Below are 16,867 nucleotides of genomic sequence, written 5' to 3' on the forward strand. Positions count from 1 at the left end.
GGCCTGGCAGAGGGCACACAGGCACTGCAGCACGCTGTGCCGGGCAGCCAGAGGCTGGCTTAGCTCCCCCCAAATCCCCTCCAACAGCCCTGGAGTGCTCAGCCTGGCTCAGGGCAGCTCCAGACACTTTTTGCTCTGTCCTGGGACAGCTCAGCCCCATCTCTGCATCCTGCTGTGCCTGAGGAACTCCTGGGGGCAGCGGGAGGCTGTCACCAGACACCCCATCCCTCCCACCCTGGGTGTCTGTGTGCATCGGGGATGCCGGGCGTGCAGGACCAGCAGCCGGGCAGAAAGGACTGGCTGGAGCGTGGCTGCGGGCAGGAGCACGCTGCGAGCCCCAGCCCCAGGGCTCTGCGATTCCTGGCCCCCGTCTCCCCCCGCCGCCTCTCCCTGCCAGCTTGTCTCTCCCCTCACCGGTTCGGCCCTGCCCTCCGCTCAGCGCCCCATGGCCGCTCTCGCCCCCCAGGGAGTTCCTGCGTGCCATCAACCAGTTTGCCGAGACCTTGACGGAGATGTTCCTGAGCAGCAGCAGCTTCGAGCTGCAGGTGAGTGGAACTGCCCAGGCGCTGGGATGCCTGTGCCCTGGGGGGACCAGGGAGGGGACCCAGCCTGGCCCTCGGAGCTGCCTGCCCCCCTGACCCCCATGCCACCCAACCTGGCATCTGTCCCTGTGTTTCTTCTGCAGCTTTGGAACAACTATTTCCACCTGGCCGTGGCTTTCCTCACCCAGGACTCTCTGCAGCTGGAGAACTTTTCCCAGGCCAAGCGCAACAGCATCCTGGCCAAGTGAGTCACCCTCGCCTTTGCTGGCGCTCCCCGGACTGGCTGCCCGCCAGCATCACCTCTGGGCCGAGCTCTGCTGCTCGGTTTCAGGTTCCTGCCCCAGCTTGTTGCCACACTGTGGGTCAGGGATTTTGGGATGAGCCAATCAGGCTGTGCTTGGGGCCCTGGCCTGGATGCTGCACCCCTGTCTGCAATGTGATGCTAACCAACATCCACCCTGGCAGGTATGGGGACATGAGAGCCACAATCGGAGCTTCCATTCGGGACATGTGGTACAACCTAGGTGAGCTGCAGCGTGGCTAGTAACAAGGAGGCTTGGCAAGTCTGCAGGCTGGTGTTCATCACCACTGTCCCCAAAATGGGTGTGGGGGAGCGGGATGTTGCTGGTGTGGGGCATGGGAGCCTGCGGGCGTGTGAATCTGCAGGCGTGCGAGCCTATGGGACATGCAATCTGTGGGGTGCTATGGGATGTGCAATCTGTGGGGTGCTATGGGACGTGCAATCTGTGGGATATGTGAGCCTGTGCGATGTGCATACCTGCAGGTGTGCTAGGCCATGGGTGTGTGTGCCTGCAGGCACTGCAGGCAGTGATGGGCTCACACTCCCTGCAGGCAGCCTCCCTTCTCTGGCCTGGCACCTGCCTGCAGCCCTGCCTTCCCCTTCCCCTTCCCCTTCCCCTTCCCCTTCCCCTTCCCCTTCCCCTTCCCGTTCCCCTTCCCCTTCCCCTTCCCCTTCCCCTTCCCCTTCCCCTTCCCCTTCCCTTTCCCCTTCCCCTTCCCCTTCCCCTTCCCCTTCCCCTTCCCCTTCCCCTTCCCCAGTCCTGTGCTCCCCTGCCTTGCCTTGTTTCCCCTGCACAGTGCAGGTTGTGCTGCTGGCAGCATCCCAGGGCCAGGCAGGTGGGGAGGACACAGCACCGCAGGTCTCTGCCCCACGCCCCAGCAGAGAGCAGGGAGCTGTGGGGAATGTGTGGGGCAACTCCCAGCAAGCGAGGCAGCAGTGATGGGTGCCCGCATGCTCCTGCGTGGGTTGTTCACATGTGCCAGGGCCTCCAGGACACCAGCACGGCCCCAGCTGATGGTACCACAGCCAGGTGTTGGCCGTGCTGCCCTGGCCATACAGCATTACCTGCCCACCAGCGTGGCTGCCCCGAAGGATTGCCTGGCTCTGCTGATGCTGCCTGCCCCCGGCATGCAGACCCCGGCATGCAGACCCCGGCATGCAGACCCCAGCCATGCAGACCCCAGCCATGCAGACCCCAGCCATGCAGACTCCGGCATGCAGACCCCAGCCATGCAGACCCCGGCATGCAGACCCCGGCATGCAGACCCCAGCATGCAGACCCCGGCATGCAGACCCCAGCCATGCAGACCCCAGCATGCAGACCCCAGCCATGCAGACCCCAGCCATGCAGACCCCGGCATGCAGACCCCGGCATGCAGACCCCAGCCATGCAGACTCTGGCATGCAGACCCCGGCATGCAGACCCCGGCATGCAGACCCCAGCCATGCAGACCCCGGCATGCAGACCCCGGCATGCAGACCCCAGCATGCAGACCCCGGCATGCAGACCCCAGCCATGCAGACCCCAGCATGCAGACCCCAGCCATGCAGACCCCAGCCATGCAGACCCCGGCATGCAGACCCTGGCATGCAGACCCCAGCCATGCAGACTCTGGCATGCAGACCCCAGCCATGCAGACCCCGGCATGCAGACCCCAGCCATGCAGACCCCAGCCATGCAGACCCCAGTCACACAGACCCCCTGGCACAGTTCCCCCTCGTCTTCCATGCATTGCTGCCCGTTTCCAGCCACAGGCCCCCATGACAGGGCTGACCCCAGGGAGCAGGCTGCAAGAGCCCAGGTCCCCCAGCCCTCCTTGCCCTCCCCAGGCCATCGCAAGATTGAATTCATCCCGGGCATGGTGGGCCCCATCCTGGAGATGACGCTCGTGCCAGAGCTGGAGCTGCGCAAGTCCACCATCCCCATCTTCTTCGACATGATGCTCTGCGAGTACCAGCTGACCAGGAGCTTCAGCCGGGTGAGTGCCCAGGGCTGTGGCAGGAGGCCGCTGTGGCCAGATCCTGCTCCTCACCCAGGCTGGACTGTCCCTTTTGGGGGTGGGTGGAAGCGACGCCCAGCCTCCCCTCTCTCATCCTGGGATGTGGGGCTGCAGGAGGGAAGGACGAGGGATCTGCAGGGACATGAGGAGCAGGGAGAGCTGCTGGGCAATGCAGAGGATTTCCCAGGGATGAGCAGGGACAGGTCAGGCATTGCACACTCAGCTGGTCCCAGCACTGCCTGGAAACAAGAACACAGAGGGAGGGGGGAGGTCTGAGTAAACCCCTGCATTTCCACTTGGCTTCCCTCGTTGCTGTGAGGTTTCTCCATGCAAAAGGCTTTTCCAGTTTTTGATTAGGTGGTATTTGTCTCTTCTGAGCTGGTAGCCTTCCCCCTTGTTGGGGTGTTCCATGGGAGGAGAGGGGCTGGGACTGCCCTTGGTGCTGGGGGTGGCACGGGTCCTGCTGCAGCCCCTTCCCCCGGCTCGCACCCGGGCCTGCAGCCACAGGAGAGCTGTGTTGGAGGAGCGGTGTGTGCACAGCAGGACTCAGAGGGCCTGAGCCTTTGTGGGTGGTGTCCCCACCGCTGTGGCTCAGGAGCTGACCATGGCAGCGCCCTTGGCCCAGGGGGAAAAGGGCCCCCAGGTTTGTGACCCTGGAGGGACCCAGCGTGGAGGCAAGGTCCAGGGCCCCCCATCCCATATGGTGCAGGTGCAGGACCCCCCAGGCTCTTGGGTCCATCAGCTGCAGCTGGAGCACAAACCCCATGGACCTGAAGGAGAAGCGTCAGCTGGGAGATGGGGGGCGCTTTAGGGGGCACAGGGCACTGCCCCTGGGGTCAGTCAGGCCCAAGCTGCTGGGGGACAGTGACAAGACCAGCACAGGAGTGAAACAGAGACTGGGACCAAGTCAGGGACCCAGGGAGCAGGATGGGGCCCTGTCTGTGCTGGGGCAGTGTGGAGACCCTTCCGCACCAGGGAGCAGTGTGGCCTGGGAGGGGGGACAGGGACCCATCCGTGCCGGGCGGTCCTGGGGGAAAAGGGCTGCAGCAGCTGAGCCTGGGGGCTGTTTGGGGGATCGAGCTGGCTCCCGCTCCCACAGCCCCTCCTGTCCCAGCCTCCATGTCCCGGGGGGGCTGCAGCTATGGCAGCCTGGGGCCAAGCTCAGCACATCCCCTGCTCCGCGGCCGTGCTCATGCATGTCTCTGCAGTTTGAGGACGAGATCCTGCGCAAGCTGGACAGCGAGGTGGAGGGCGGCCGGGGAGACGAGCAGTACAAGCAGCTTTTTGAGAGCATGTGAGTGTGCAGTGACATCCCCACAAACTTCTTTCCAGGGCATGATCCTTTGCTGCCTCCCATCCTCCTGTCCCGGCTGAATCTTGGCCACCCTGCTGCTCCTCACGCTGTGCTCTGACCCTGACCGTGCCTCTCAGGGGAGTGGGACCTGAGAGGAGGAAGCTGCTGCCCGAGCAATATCATGTGCCCCTTGCACAACGCTTCTGCCCTGGCCAGCCTGCCCCTGGCAATGCCCCTGCCCCAGGAATTGCCCCTGCCCTGCCCCAGGGGATGCCCCTGTCCTGCCCAGGCTTTGCTTCTGCCCCATGGCACCCATCACAGATTTGTGTGCAGGGTGGCTGGAGCTGTCAGGTCTCTCCTCCGTCCCTGATGTGCCTGGTGGGGGGCAGCATGGGGCTTGCTGTCTCACTGCAGACCAGGTGTTGCTTTTTGTTCCTTGTTGGGGAGGCTTGTCCCATCTCCCCCAACTCCCTGCACCTTGGGGGAGCTGAGCTGGGGCAGTGTTGGGAGCACCGCAGAGCTGAGTGTGCAGTGAGAGCCGTGACCTCCTGTCCTCCCCAGCCTGCTCAGCTGCTGCCGTAGACATCCTGAGCTGGCCAAGCCTGGCGAGAACTTCGTTGCGCTGGTGACCGGGCTCCTGGAGCGGCTCCTCGACTACCGGGCTGTTATGAACGACGAGAACAAAACCTACAGCATGAGCTGCACCGTCAACCTCCTGGTGGGAACCTGCCCCATGCCCCCAGCTCCCCCAGGGCTCAGCCCCAGGTCCCCCCGGCCCCCCCCAGGGGCTGTGGTGTCCCAGACACAGCAGAGATGGGGTGCACACAGTGCCAGACCCTGTGTCCCCTGGGAAGTGTTTGCTGGGAGGCACCGTGCAGCTCCCTGCTGCCGAGGGCAGCCCAGTCCCTGTGCAGGGACGGTCCCGGCAACACCATGACCCAGAGCAAGGTGTGGGAGCGTGGGGGGGCTGCGGCATATGACCCCTCCTGGGCTCACCCCTCACCAACAGTCTCGTCTGCTCTTCCACAGAACTTCTACAAGGAGATCGACCGGCAGGCCATGTACATCAGGTGAGCACGGCCCCAGGAAGGCCGGCATCACCCCAGGGTGAAGGGTCCCAGGGCCCTGAGCTGCCCCAGGTCCCCACCATTCACGTGGGATGGAGATGGCGGAGGGGCAGGGGGCTGGGGGCTCCCTGTGGGGGATCACAGGCCAGACCCTGAGCTGTGCCAGCCATCGTGCCCCGCACACCGTACCCTCACTCCCAGGTACCTGTACAAGCTGAAGGACCTGCATGTCAGTTACGAGAACTACACAGAGGGAGCCTACACGCTGCTGCTGCACGCGCGGCTCCTCAAGGTGGGACCCGGGGGGTGTGGGAGCTGCGGGGGCTGCCCGGCCAGGGCCCGGGGGCTCGGCATGATGGGCTCCCACTACCTCTGTGCAGTGGTCGGACGAGGCGAACACAGCCCCCATGCAGGGCTTGCACAGCCCCAGCCTGCACACCCAGCGCCAGCTGAAGGAGGCTCTCTACAACCAGATCATTGACTACTTCGACAAGGGCAAGGTGAGTGCGGCTGCAAGCCCCCAGCAGCCCCCTCACCCTGACCAGCCGGTGGGAGCTGCTCTGTCCTCAGGCAAGCCCGGCTCCCCGGCCACCGCTGCCTCCTGCTCCAAGCCCCCAGCCCCAGCACAGCCCACCCGCTCACCCCACCACTGTGCTGGGGCTGGAGCTGCCCCACAGTGAGCCCAGCCGGATGGTTCACCCCACAACCACCTGGCTGCCACAGCTGTCCTTCCCCCATCCCATCCTGTCCCGTCCCGTCCCATCCTGTCCTGTCCCGTCCCATCCTGTCCCGTCCCGTCCCGTCCCATCCCATCCCAACCCATCCCATTCCGTCCCGTCTTGTCCCATCCCATCCCATCCCATCCCGTCCCGTCCCATCCCGTCCCTTCCCATCCCGTCCCATCCCATCCCGTCCCATCCCATCCCATCCCATCCCGTCCCATCCTGTCCCATCCTGTCCCATCCCATCCTGTCCCGTCCCATCCCGTCCCATCCCATCCCGTCCCATCCCATCCCATCCCGTCCCATCCCGTCCCATCCCATCCCGTCCCGTCCCATCCCGTCCCGTCCCATCCCGTCCCATCCCATCCCATCCCATCCCATCCCATCCCGTCCCATCCCGTCCCATCCCATCCCGTCCCATCCCATCCCATCCCATCCCATCCCGTCCCATCCCATCCCGTCCCATCCCATCCCGTCCCATCCCATCCCATCCCATCCCGTCCCGTCCCGTCCCATCCCATCCTGTCCCGTCCCGTCCCATCCCATCCCATCCCATCCTGTCCCGTCCCATCCCATCCCATCCCATCCCATCCCATCCCATCCCATCCCATCCCATCCCGTCCCGTCCCATCCCATCCCATCCCATCCTGTCCCATCCTGTCCCGTCCCATCCCATCCCATCCCATCCCATCCCGTCCCATCCCATCCCATCCCATCCCGTCCCGTCCCGTCCCGTCCCGTCCCATCCCATCCCGTCCCGTCCCGTCCCATCCCGTCCCATCCCGTCCCATCCCGTCCCATCCCGTCCCGTCCCATCCCATCCCATCCCATCCCATCCCACCCCATCCAGTCCCGTCCCATCCCATCCCATCCCATCCCATCCCATCCCATCCCATCCCATCCCATCCCATCCCATCCTGTCCCATCCCGTCCCGTCCCATCCCATCCCATCCCATCCCATCCCGTCCCATCCCATCCCATCCCATCCCGTCCCATCCCATCCCGTCCCATCCCGTCCCGTCCCGTCCCGTCCCATCCCGTCCCATCCCATCCCATCCCGTCCCATCCCATCCCCAGTCCCCAGCCCTGGCACTGCCTGGGGGTCAGTAGATGGGGCACCCCAGGAGAGGGGCTCACCTGGGCAGAGGCCTCAGATGCCGGAGGCGGTGGGAAACTGAGCCCTGCTGGTGCCCACCCGTGCCCAGCCGGACCGCCAGCCCGCACAGGGAGAGCCCTCCCCTCCTCGCTCAGGAGCAGGGGTGTGGGTGCCCCCACAGATAGGGCTGGTCTCTTCTGGAAGCCCCCAGTACCCCCCCAGCCCCAGCTCACCCCACACTGTGGGGCCCCCACCCTGGCCCTGTCTTCTGCAGATGTGGGAGGAGGCCATCCACATCTGCAAAGAACTGGCAGAGCAGTACGAGAGCGAAGTCTTTGACTACGAGATGCTGAGCGACATCCTGGTGGGTGCTCAGCCAGGCTGGGGGGGCAGCCGCCGGCAGAGCGGGCTGGGGCATTGCGAGCTGGGGGCAGGACGGGGGGACTGCAGGGCTCCCGACCCACGGCAGGGGCCCGGCCCAGCCCCACTCTTGCCCCTCTCCCCTCGCAGCAGCGGGAGGCCAGGTTCTACGAGAAGATCCTGAAAGTGCTGCGGCCCAGCCCGGACTACTTCGCCGTGGGCTACTACGGGCAAGGCTTCCCCACCTTCCTCCGGGTAAGCTGCTGCCGGCTGCCCCAAGGCCAGCGCCGTGCCAGCAGCCTGCCCGTGCCGAGCCTGGTGGCCACGGCCAATTCGGGGTGGCACCCTGCGAGCCGAGCCCCGGTGCCGTCCCCGCGCCCAAGGGATGGGTCCCCTTGCCCCGAGGTCATGGTGACAACCGGGTCCCCAGCGCAGGTCTGCGCCCTGTCGTATCTGGGCTGCAGGGACGGATGCGTGGTATGTAGTACCTGCGCTGCAGGGATGGGCCTGTGCTATTTTTGGACAGATTTGGGTACCTCCGGGGTCACTGCAGGAGCCCTGATGACCCTCTCCCGTGCCCGCAGCACGGTGCTGCAGGTAGGGGCTTGCTCAGCACCATCCTGTGCTGGCAAACAGGCTCCTGGCATCCACCGGCAAGAGCAGGGCTCACCTTTCTGGATGAGAGCAAAGTGTTTCACCCCCATTCACTCTTATTACATTCCTTAAGTTTTTAATCCACTCGGATATAAATTGGCATGCTTGGTGGGCTTCTCCCATCCAAAGTGTTGGTTCTTATTTTCCTAACCCGCTGTTACGGCCACAGTGAGGGCGGCATCACTTTCACAGAGGTCACGGTGGGTTTCAAGGGCTCCGTGCTGTCTCTTGGGGACGGTTTCTGTATCCACTGGCCACAGACCCCGGTTGCTGCGTGCCTGGCCAAGGGCCTTTGCTCCAGAGCCCTGTCTACCCAGGCCAGCCCACCCTTTAATTCCTTTTTCCTCCAGTTGTTGGATTTGGGGAAATGGTTTTTTTTTGAGAGGGGGGGTCTCCTGCTCAGCTAAGGGCCCAGACTCGTCGGTGCCTGCACCCCTAACATGCTGGGGCTCGCTGCAGTTGGAGCACGGGGCTGAGGGCTCCCTGGCCCCGCTCTGCGGCACACTGGAATGAGCTGCCATCTCCCCCACCCCCAGAACAAGGTCTTCATTTACCGGGGCAAGGAGTACGAGCGCCGGGAGGACTTTGAGATGCGGCTGCTGAGCCCCTTCCCCAATGCCGAGAAGCTGAAGATCACGTCTCCACCTGGGCAGGACATAATGGGCTCCCCGGGCCAGTGTATCCTCCGAGTGTGGGGACGGGGCTGGGAGGGTGGCTTGTTCCCTGTGCCCTCACTCCCTGTACTGGTCCAGGCACCCCTGGGGCTCTCCCGCTCTGGGCCCCAGGGCCCCACAGCCCCTGTCCCCTGCCCTGTGTGCCCGTGGCTCCTTCACTCCCGCAGATATCCAGTGTTTCACCGTGCAGCCGGTGGAGGAAGCCAAGGTCCGGTTCAAGGACCGGAGCATCCCAGAGCAGATCACCAAGTGAGTGGGATGGGGTGCACTCGCTCTGCTCTGTCTGGGAGGGGACACAATGGGGCACCTCTCCCATGCTCTCCCCGCTCCCTCCCCTGCAGTTTCTATAAAGCCAACCACGTCCAGAAGTTCAGCTACTCACGGCCCTTCAAGAAAGGCCCAAAGGATCCAGACAATGAATTTGCAGTGAGTGCTGCCGGGACACTTAGCTGGGAGGGATGGGAAGAGCTGGGGGGGGGGCCCTGTGAGGAGCCAGGTGTCCAGAGGAAGGAAGATGCAAGAGACAGGGGATCCCCCAGTCCTGGGATGGGGAAGGTGGTGGTCCTGTGCCCATGGGAAGGGGAGGTGGGAGCCCCCCGCCCCTTGGGGCAGCCATGGGTATCCCAGGGTGATGGGGAGGGCAGCAGGATGACTGCTGCCCTCCCTGCAGACCATGTGGATTGAGCGGACGACCTTCGTAACAGCCTACCCCCTGCCTGGTATCCTGCGCTGGTTTGTGGTGACCTCCACCACCACGGTGAGGAGAAGGGGTGTGGGGGGAGGAGTGGGACCCTCCCAGGGCGTCCCTTCCCGGAGCAGCATCACAAACCCCCAGCCCCTTCCAGGCTTCCCAAGCTCCAGAAGCTTGAGCTGGGGTGCAGGGAGCGTGTCCTGCCTGATGCCCCAGCCGAAACCCTGCCCCAGTCCCCACACCCCGTCAGGCTCAGCTCTCAGTGCAAACCTGACCCAGCCCACCCAGCACTCAAGCCCCCAAACCCCACGACACCCCGCTTGCTCCCATGCCCCTGCAGTCCCTCGGGTGCGTCACCCGGGACAGCGCCTGTGACAGAATGGCCCCACCTCCCACGTGCACCCTCCACCTGCAGAGCGGGGTGCAAGCAGAGCCCCCTTCCCCCCTTCCCTCTGCGAGCACAGAGCCCAGCTACCACCACTGCCAAGCAGCGGGGGATAAACCCCCTTTTGGCATCTCCTTGGCCTCCGCTGCCCCAGCTCCAGGCCACAGGGAAGGGTTTCTCTGCTGACACCAGGCATGGAGACCCCCCCCCCAGCACTCAGGGCACCAACAGCCTCCATCAGTTGGTGCCAGTAGCATCAACCCAGTGGCAGGGACTGGTTTGTGTGGCTCACCCACCGGGATGCACATCTCTGTGGGAAGCAGGAGACCACGTGCAAGGAGCAGCAGAGGCACTGGAAGAGTTTCAGCAGACTGCTGCACTCCTGGTGCTGCTAACACCCCCTGTGAGTGGGTTTTACGCCCCTGTCAGGGAGGCGCGTGGCCAAAGTCCAGGGTGCTTCAGGTGCTGCAGCAAAGACGTGAAATGCCGTAGCTGGGCTGTTACAGGACAGCTGGGCTGCAGAGGACCGCACGGCTGCATGAGTGCTGCCACACACACGTGTGTCTGCTGAGGTGCTCAGGCTGTGCATGCCGCTGCTGCACAGCTGCCCCCCCCACCAGTGACAATGTCATTTACCTGGGTTTCCCAGCATCTCTTGCCTGCCAGCAGCCTGTGCTGGGACCCCAGGGAGAAGCACTTCCAGTGCTCCAGGCAACCGGTGCCAGGGGCCCAGGAGAGACCACCCTGCCAGCCCTACCCAGAACAGGCAGGTTGCTGGGTCAGTCAGCTGCTGACCTTCCCTCCCTTCCTGGGCACAGACCATCATCTCCCCCCTGGAAAACGCCATTGAGACCATGATGAAAACGAATGAGAAAATTATGAGCGAGATCAACCGGCACCAGAATGACCCCAGCCTGCCTGTCAACCCACTCTCCATGCTGCTCAACGGCATCGTGGACCCTGCTGTCATGGGTGGCTTCACCAAGTATGAAACGGTGAGGACATGCGGGTGCTGCACCGGGGCTGGTGAGCACAGTCGCTGGCACCGCTTTGCTCCATCCCCTGCCTGCCTGGAGCCGAGCCAGCCCGCCAGTGGGACTGAGAGGGGGTCGTTGCAGGCCTTTTTCCAGGAGTCCTACCTGCAGGAGCACCCTGAGGATGAGGGGAACATCAAGAAGCTGAAGGACCTGATCGCCTGGCAGGTACAGTCTGCAGCAACCGTCCAGCGGCTGGAGGGGTCGGTGTCCTACAAGCCCAGGCTGACCCGTCCCCGTTCTCCCACAGACCCCGCTGCTGGCAGAGGGGATCCGGATCCACGGGCGGAAGGTGACGGAGGACCTGAGGCCCTTCCATGAGCGCATGGAGCAGTGCTTCGTGCAGCTGCGGGCCAAGGTGGAGAGCCAGTATGGGGTGCGGGAGATGGTGAGTGCCAGGGTGGCGAGTACGGTGCGGGCACGGCTGGGGCTGCATGGGGGCTGTGTGGCACCTGCAGGATGATACTGGACAAGCCAGTGGAGGTCTGGGGCAACAGGGTGAGGGGCAGTGTGCATAGGGCACTTTGGGGTCTCCGCCTGCCCTGGGTGGGGGGACAGCACTGCCATGGGGTGTCTGGTACTGGCACAAAACCAGGACTGGGCAGAGAGGGCACTGCTGGCCTGGGCTGAGCCAAGGGGAGAGGGGAGGCTCTGCACCCTCAGCCCTCCTGGCTCTCTCTCAGGCTCCCTGTGCTCTCAGGTCTGCTTCGAGGACCGGCGAAGTGGACGACCCCGGTCTGTGGCCTGGGGGCCCGACTGGGACCGCCTGAGCCATGCTGGAGACAGGCAAGTGCTGTGGCGGGGAGCGCTGGCCCCAAGCCACCCCCTCTCACCCCTCCCCACTGGCCCGGCACTGCCGAACCAACTTCGCTCTCCTCCACCACAGACGCTTCTCTCCCACCTCCCCAGCCCACTGCTCTCAGCTTCTCTTTATGCCAAGCCACACCTCAGGGGTCCATCCTGTCATGCCACCACGGTGGCCCTTTCCCCATGGGAAGGCACAGAGCAGAGACACCCCATATGCAGCCCCCAGGCTCACCTGGACACCGCTGTGACCTGAGCCAGCCACTCTTCTCTTGCTGTCTTGTCCCCCGCCAAGCATCCACTGCTGAACTCTGCCAGAGATGGTGCTGGTGCCTGGCTGAGGGCAGCCACTCCTGGCCATGGTCCAGCCGGGCCATAGTGTAGCCCTGCTCCCTATTGCCCTGCCTCCCGCCTGTCCCTCACCAGCCACAGTTGCTCCACAGCACGGAGGCACCCCCGACCCCCAAGCCTGCCCCTCGCACCTCCGAGAGTGAGGACCGCAGGAACGAGCGCAAGGAGAACCGCTCCAGCACTTTCTTTGGGTACCGGCGGCAGGACCAGCGCCAGTCCGTCTCGGAGCTGCCAGACCCCAAGGTGATGCTCAGCACAGCCCTGGTGCCTCCCCTCCTCCCCAGGGCCCTGTTCATGCTCCTCCAGGCATCCTGCTGCACCTGCAGCCCCCGCCCAGCTGGCAGCACCAGGCCCCAGCACGGATGGGACCCCTTGGGGGGGGCTGGTGGCAGCCCCTGCTGCAGGGTGCAGCCGGCTGAGGGCAGGAGCAGAGGCTGGTGGGGCACAGGGCTGGAGACCCCGGGCTGTGGGTAGGGTGCTGGGGAACATCACACCCCGCCAGAGGCTCCCCCATTCCCAGGGCTGTTGGTGCTGCAGTGCAGCCTGCCCCGAGGCACTGAGACTCCCCTCTGTGCCCCAGGACGAGAAGCGGAGACTCTCCCACAGCACAAGCGAGAGCAGCCTGGGCAGCTCCGACGGGAAACAGCCCCCGCCAAGCCGAGATGCCGCTGGTGCTCAGCCCAGCACTGCAGGTACTCCCCGCCACGGCTGCTGCCTCAGGACACCTTCCCAGCCCACCCCCTTGCCTTGACGTGGCTGGGGGCACCATCCAGCCCTTGTCTCCACGAGCAGGGCTGTGCCTGCACCCCAGCAGTGCAGGTACCAGCACCGCCAACTCTGCACCCCCGTGCAGGCACCCTCACCCACTCACCCCATCCCCACACTGGCACGGGCTCGTCCTGCAGCCGGGAGCAGGCAGGGAGCGCTCGGTACCAAAAGCGCAGGCAGATCCCGCGTGTCCCCCACAAAACGCTCCCCAGGGAGCTGCTGGTCACCGATCCCAGACCTCCCACTGCTGGGCCTCCACGCCAAGACCAGATTCCAGCAGGAGCCAGCTCCCGGCTGGGCTCGTCCCCCACACCTCCCCCAGCCCCTCTGCCCAGGGCTGTCACGCTCCTGCAAGCAGGAGAGCTGGCCCAGGCAGCCCAGGGCCCACCGATGGGCCCCATGGGCCCTCTCAGGGCCCCCCAGACTGGGTGATCTGCCCAAGCCCACCTGCTCTGCCTGTGCAGGGCTGTCCGTATCTCCCACCGGCTTTGGCGGCCGCGTGAAGAGCGCCAGCAAGATCCCACCGCTGCCCCGCAAGATCAGCCCCACGGTGTACGAGACGTTCCTGGAGCAGAGCGACGCCGCAACCGGAGGGAAGGTACCTCCCGGCCCAGGCCCCCAGACCCTGGCCACCCCCCGCCCCCGGTAACTGCCCTCTCTGCTTGCAGGCATCCACATCACCAACAGCGGATGGAAATAAAGGGCTGAAGTCGCCGCCACCGCCTCCGCCACCGAAGTCCAAGCGAGTGTCACAGCTCTGACCCGCTGCCAGCTGGTTACTGGACAAACAGTCCCCCTTGACCCTCCCCTGCTGGCCCACCCCTCACCCACCTCTTACAGCATTTACACCAGAAGCATTCTGCATGGCCACGGGACTCCCTGAGCACCCCGGTACCCACGGTGGCACAGGGCACTGCCATCCTGTGTCCTGCCAGGTTTGGCTCTTGCTCTGCTCCAGGTGCTGCCCAGGGCTGGGACGCCCCTTCCCCTTTCCCCCTGCGCCCCACATCAGCCCTCGCCCCACGCTCTCCTTCCTGCCGAGGTGAAGCAGTTACGTGCCAGGGTGTCTCTCCCGCGCAGAGCTGTGCTGAGCTCCCCCCCACGCAGCCCCTCCAGCGCTGCGGCCGCACTGCGCCAGAGGACTTTCCTCCCTCCACCCCGAGCTGCCCAGGGACCCCGCCACAGGCAGGGCAACAAGATCCCCACTGGCGTGTGCCGAGCTCGTCCCTCTGTTCCTGCTCCCCAGCGCAGGGGCAGCTCCCACCCCACGGCACCAGGACAAACACCTCTGGCCAGGCACTGTGACCGTGCCTGGGCCTGGGCAGCATCGCTTTGCAGTGCCGGCTCTCCTGCCGGTATCTGGCTTTGCAGCCCTGCCTGTGCCAGGCTGGTGCCGCCCAAGCCAGCTGCGCTGGGCTCCAGCCCCTGCCTCGCAGCTGCAGCAGGCCATGGCCGACTAATAAAAGACTAACACATCAGCCAGGCACCCTGCAGTGGGGCTGAAAACCTCGTCAGAGCCCCAGCACTCACCCCTGCTCAGGCACGGCCCAGCCAGGCACTGCCCCACCGCTGTGCCCCAGCACCACAAAGAGCAGGGACGCTCGCCCCCACAGCCGGCGAAGCCCAGGGGAGCCTGCTGCCCCCCGTGAGCACGCTCACTCCTCCCTGGCCGGGCTGTGCCAGGTCTGGCACTGTGACTGCCAGCACACTGCCCTGCCTCCTGCACTGGCACAGAGCTCTTTATTCGCTCAGGAGTCGTATTTACAGTCTTGTGTTAAAGAGGAGGAACCTGGACCCGTAACCAAGGGATGGGGAGGGCAGGGGCTGCCTGCAGCAGGGATCTGCCATCAGTAGGTTCCTGTCTACGTGGGAGTGTAGTCGGATCAGCTCCCTAGGCTGGGGCTGAAGAAGGGACGAGGGGAGACGGCGCCTCGTGCCCCAAACACAAAGTCTGGGAGCAGCTGGGCTGTGCTGGTGCCTGGCCTCCCTCCACACACGGTGGAGGAGCCACCCGTGTCTCGCTGAGCCCTGCTCTTCACAGAGGGTTTGCCGAGGAGGCTGCCAGTCGCTTCCCAATGTAGATCCTGGATCGGAGAGAGCAACAGTAAGGCACGTGCATGGGGGACAGCCCGCTGGGCCCCCGCAAGGCTGAGGGGAGAAGCCAGCAGCCACGGAGATGACCATGGCTGCTGGGAGAAATGGTTTAGAACAGCACCCAAGGACGAGCAGTCCACAGGAGTGTTCCCCCACTCCCCAGCTTCCCCCAGGGACAGCCCCCCAGGTTGGGGCAGCCCACGGCCCCCGGATAGCCCCAGACTGCACAGCCACCCAGCAGCACAGCACTCCCCCCGCCTGCATCCAAGGGGTCAGTCCTGGCTAAGGCCACCCAACAGCACAGGTCAGGCCCATCACAAACTCACCCCAGTCCCAGGGTCAGCACATGGCTGAGCAGCAGTGAGGGGATGAAGAGCAGCAGCAGCTCTGAACTGAAAAGTCTCTTCTTTCTCCCCACTGTACCTCCCTGCAGGCTCCACAGCACCGGCTGGGGGGAGCACACAAAGGCAAACTCCCTGGGAAAAGTGCACGGTTAAAGGGGGCATGAGGGAAGAGGGCCCAGCACAGCGGGAGGGTGTGGGTACAGCAGGACAGGGAAGCAAGGGCAGGGCACAGCAGGACATGCTGGTGGGGGACACGAGCCTTACTTTGGAGACAGATGCTGAGGGCGGCGGGCACAGGCCCAGCCAAGGGATGTGGGCAGGCGTCGCTCCCTCCGCTCAGCCTCCTCCGGCACATCCTGCTAGGAGGCATGGGGCAGGTAAGAGCAGGGGCACTGCTGACACAGCCTGTGGGGCACAGCGCTGGGGACCAGCTCCCTTACCTGCCGGGGGTAGGAGCAGCCCAGCTGGAGCTGGCTGCAGGGCGGGAGCAGCTCAGTCTCCCCAGGCTGCTCACTCGCCTGGCTGGCTCCGTCGTCTTCCCAGGATGGGGACCCCAGCGCAAGCACGGCACTGCAAACATAATCCCCTTGGTCACCAAGCCTGCTCCTTGGCCCCCGCCGACGCCTACCCTGGCCAGGCAGGACCCCCGGCTGCTCCCTGGGACTTACCCATCACTGCTCTCTGTCTCCAGCTGGGCCTCCAGCAGCATCCGCTCCACGTCGGCGTGGCAGGAGAACTGCGAGGGCGCGGGCTCGGGCTCCGAGCAGCCTGGGCCACACCGCAGCTCCACCCAGGAGCCTGGGGGGGCTGTCAGCCCAGCACCAGCCTGGCCCCTGCACCGCCCACCCACTCTGCTCTGGGACCACCAGCACGCCCCAGTCCGTCCCGGATTAGCCTCCTTGGTTCACCCCGTCCTGTGTGGGAGCCCTCCCCGGTGCATCCCGCACCACTGCCCAGGGACCACGGGGGCGGCGAGTGGGGTCTGTGACTCAGGACATCCCGTGCACCCCCATCTGCCCGGGGCCGCTCCTCGGCGTGCCCCGCTCCCCCGGGACCCCCATCTCCCCCAGGACCCCCATGGGGCACGCCAGCCCATCTGCCCAGCCCCTCGCTGATCCGTCCCCCCGTACATCAGCCCACCCGGGACCCCGCGGACTAGGCCCCCCTGGCGCATACCGGCCCGCCCAGGACCCCCGGTGCACGGCAGCCCCCTCCCGGTCGGCAGCCCGCCCGGGACCCCCGCTGGCCCAGCACCCCCCGGGACCCCCGGGGCCCGACCCACCCCCCCGCGCCCCGGGCACCCCACGGACCGTCGTCGCCGGCGCCCGCCATGGCCCCGCCGCGCTCGGCCCCCGCCGCTCTGCCAGTCACGTGACGCCCGCGAGCCCCCATGTAAATAAAACCACCGGCACCGGGAGCCCGCGTCTTAAAAGGGCACTGGCTCCGTGCTATGGGGCCCGCCGCGCCAGCACGCGGGCGGGAGCGCCGGCGGAGCCCGCACCCAAGTTGCGTTGGTGGCCGGCGTCTCCCCGGGCCCGTGGCCGCCGGCTGCGGCTCGCCCGGTGCAGGGGTCGCCGGTCCCGGCGCGTCGCCCCTTTAAGCGGCGCCTACGTGCGGCGAGCGAGCGGGCGGCGGCCGCGGCGCGTGCGGAGCCGCACGGAGCCGGGCTGGCCACGCCCCCCACCG

The 16,867-nt window shown here is 65.7% G+C and overlaps 2 protein-coding genes across 6 annotated transcripts in view; one reads left to right on the top strand and one right to left on the bottom strand.

Moving 5' to 3' along the window:
• Positions 1-14,221, top strand: part of LOC116962489 (dedicator of cytokinesis protein 2-like) — a 77,674-nt gene extending 63,453 nt beyond the window's left edge. The window contains exons 31-53 of the mRNA XM_042807982.1: positions 467-545; positions 686-786; positions 1,008-1,066; positions 2,674-2,822; positions 4,052-4,137; positions 4,699-4,855; positions 5,167-5,207; positions 5,406-5,496; positions 5,585-5,704; positions 7,297-7,386; positions 7,533-7,637; positions 8,573-8,714; positions 8,878-8,959; positions 9,052-9,136; positions 9,381-9,467; positions 10,605-10,781; positions 10,905-10,988; positions 11,071-11,208; positions 11,521-11,606; positions 12,068-12,218; positions 12,556-12,667; positions 13,208-13,341; positions 13,412-14,221. Of these exons, the coding sequence (XP_042663916.1) occupies positions 467-545; positions 686-786; positions 1,008-1,066; positions 2,674-2,822; positions 4,052-4,137; positions 4,699-4,855; positions 5,167-5,207; positions 5,406-5,496; positions 5,585-5,704; positions 7,297-7,386; positions 7,533-7,637; positions 8,573-8,714; positions 8,878-8,959; positions 9,052-9,136; positions 9,381-9,467; positions 10,605-10,781; positions 10,905-10,988; positions 11,071-11,208; positions 11,521-11,606; positions 12,068-12,218; positions 12,556-12,667; positions 13,208-13,341; positions 13,412-13,504 (2,449 nt within the window). The 3' untranslated portion in view covers positions 13,505-14,221. The remainder of the gene's footprint in view (positions 1-466; positions 546-685; positions 787-1,007; positions 1,067-2,673; positions 2,823-4,051; positions 4,138-4,698; positions 4,856-5,166; positions 5,208-5,405; positions 5,497-5,584; positions 5,705-7,296; positions 7,387-7,532; positions 7,638-8,572; positions 8,715-8,877; positions 8,960-9,051; positions 9,137-9,380; positions 9,468-10,604; positions 10,782-10,904; positions 10,989-11,070; positions 11,209-11,520; positions 11,607-12,067; positions 12,219-12,555; positions 12,668-13,207; positions 13,342-13,411) is intronic.
• Positions 14,222-14,464: 243 nt separating this feature from the next.
• On the bottom strand, positions 14,465-16,855 carry LOC116962499 (BCL2/adenovirus E1B 19 kDa protein-interacting protein 3-like). 5 transcript variants are annotated; one of them, XM_042807994.1, is made up of 6 exons: positions 16,492-16,855; positions 15,850-15,949; positions 15,622-15,751; positions 15,446-15,540; positions 15,164-15,313; positions 14,465-14,827 (listed from the first exon to the last, which is right to left on the bottom strand). In XM_042807994.1, exons 1-6 carry the CDS (start codon positions 16,571-16,573, stop codon positions 14,779-14,781), a joined length of 606 nt encoding a protein of 201 aa, XP_042663928.1. In that variant the 5' UTR covers positions 16,574-16,855; the 3' UTR covers positions 14,465-14,778. The 5 variants fall into 5 exon arrangements, with proteins under 5 accessions (XP_042663928.1, XP_042663927.1, XP_042663926.1 ...); XM_042807993.1 differs by having other exon boundaries at positions 15,446-15,537; positions 15,850-15,979; XM_042807992.1 differs by having other exon boundaries at positions 15,850-15,979.
• Between the last annotated feature and the right edge of the window lie 12 nt (positions 16,856-16,867).

Source organism: Tyto alba, unplaced genomic scaffold, assembly GCF_018691265.1.
Source record: "Tyto alba isolate M040663 unplaced genomic scaffold, T.alba_DEE_v4.0 Super-Scaffold_6, whole genome shotgun sequence".
Lineage (NCBI taxonomy): Eukaryota > Metazoa > Chordata > Aves > Strigiformes > Tytonidae > Tyto > Tyto alba.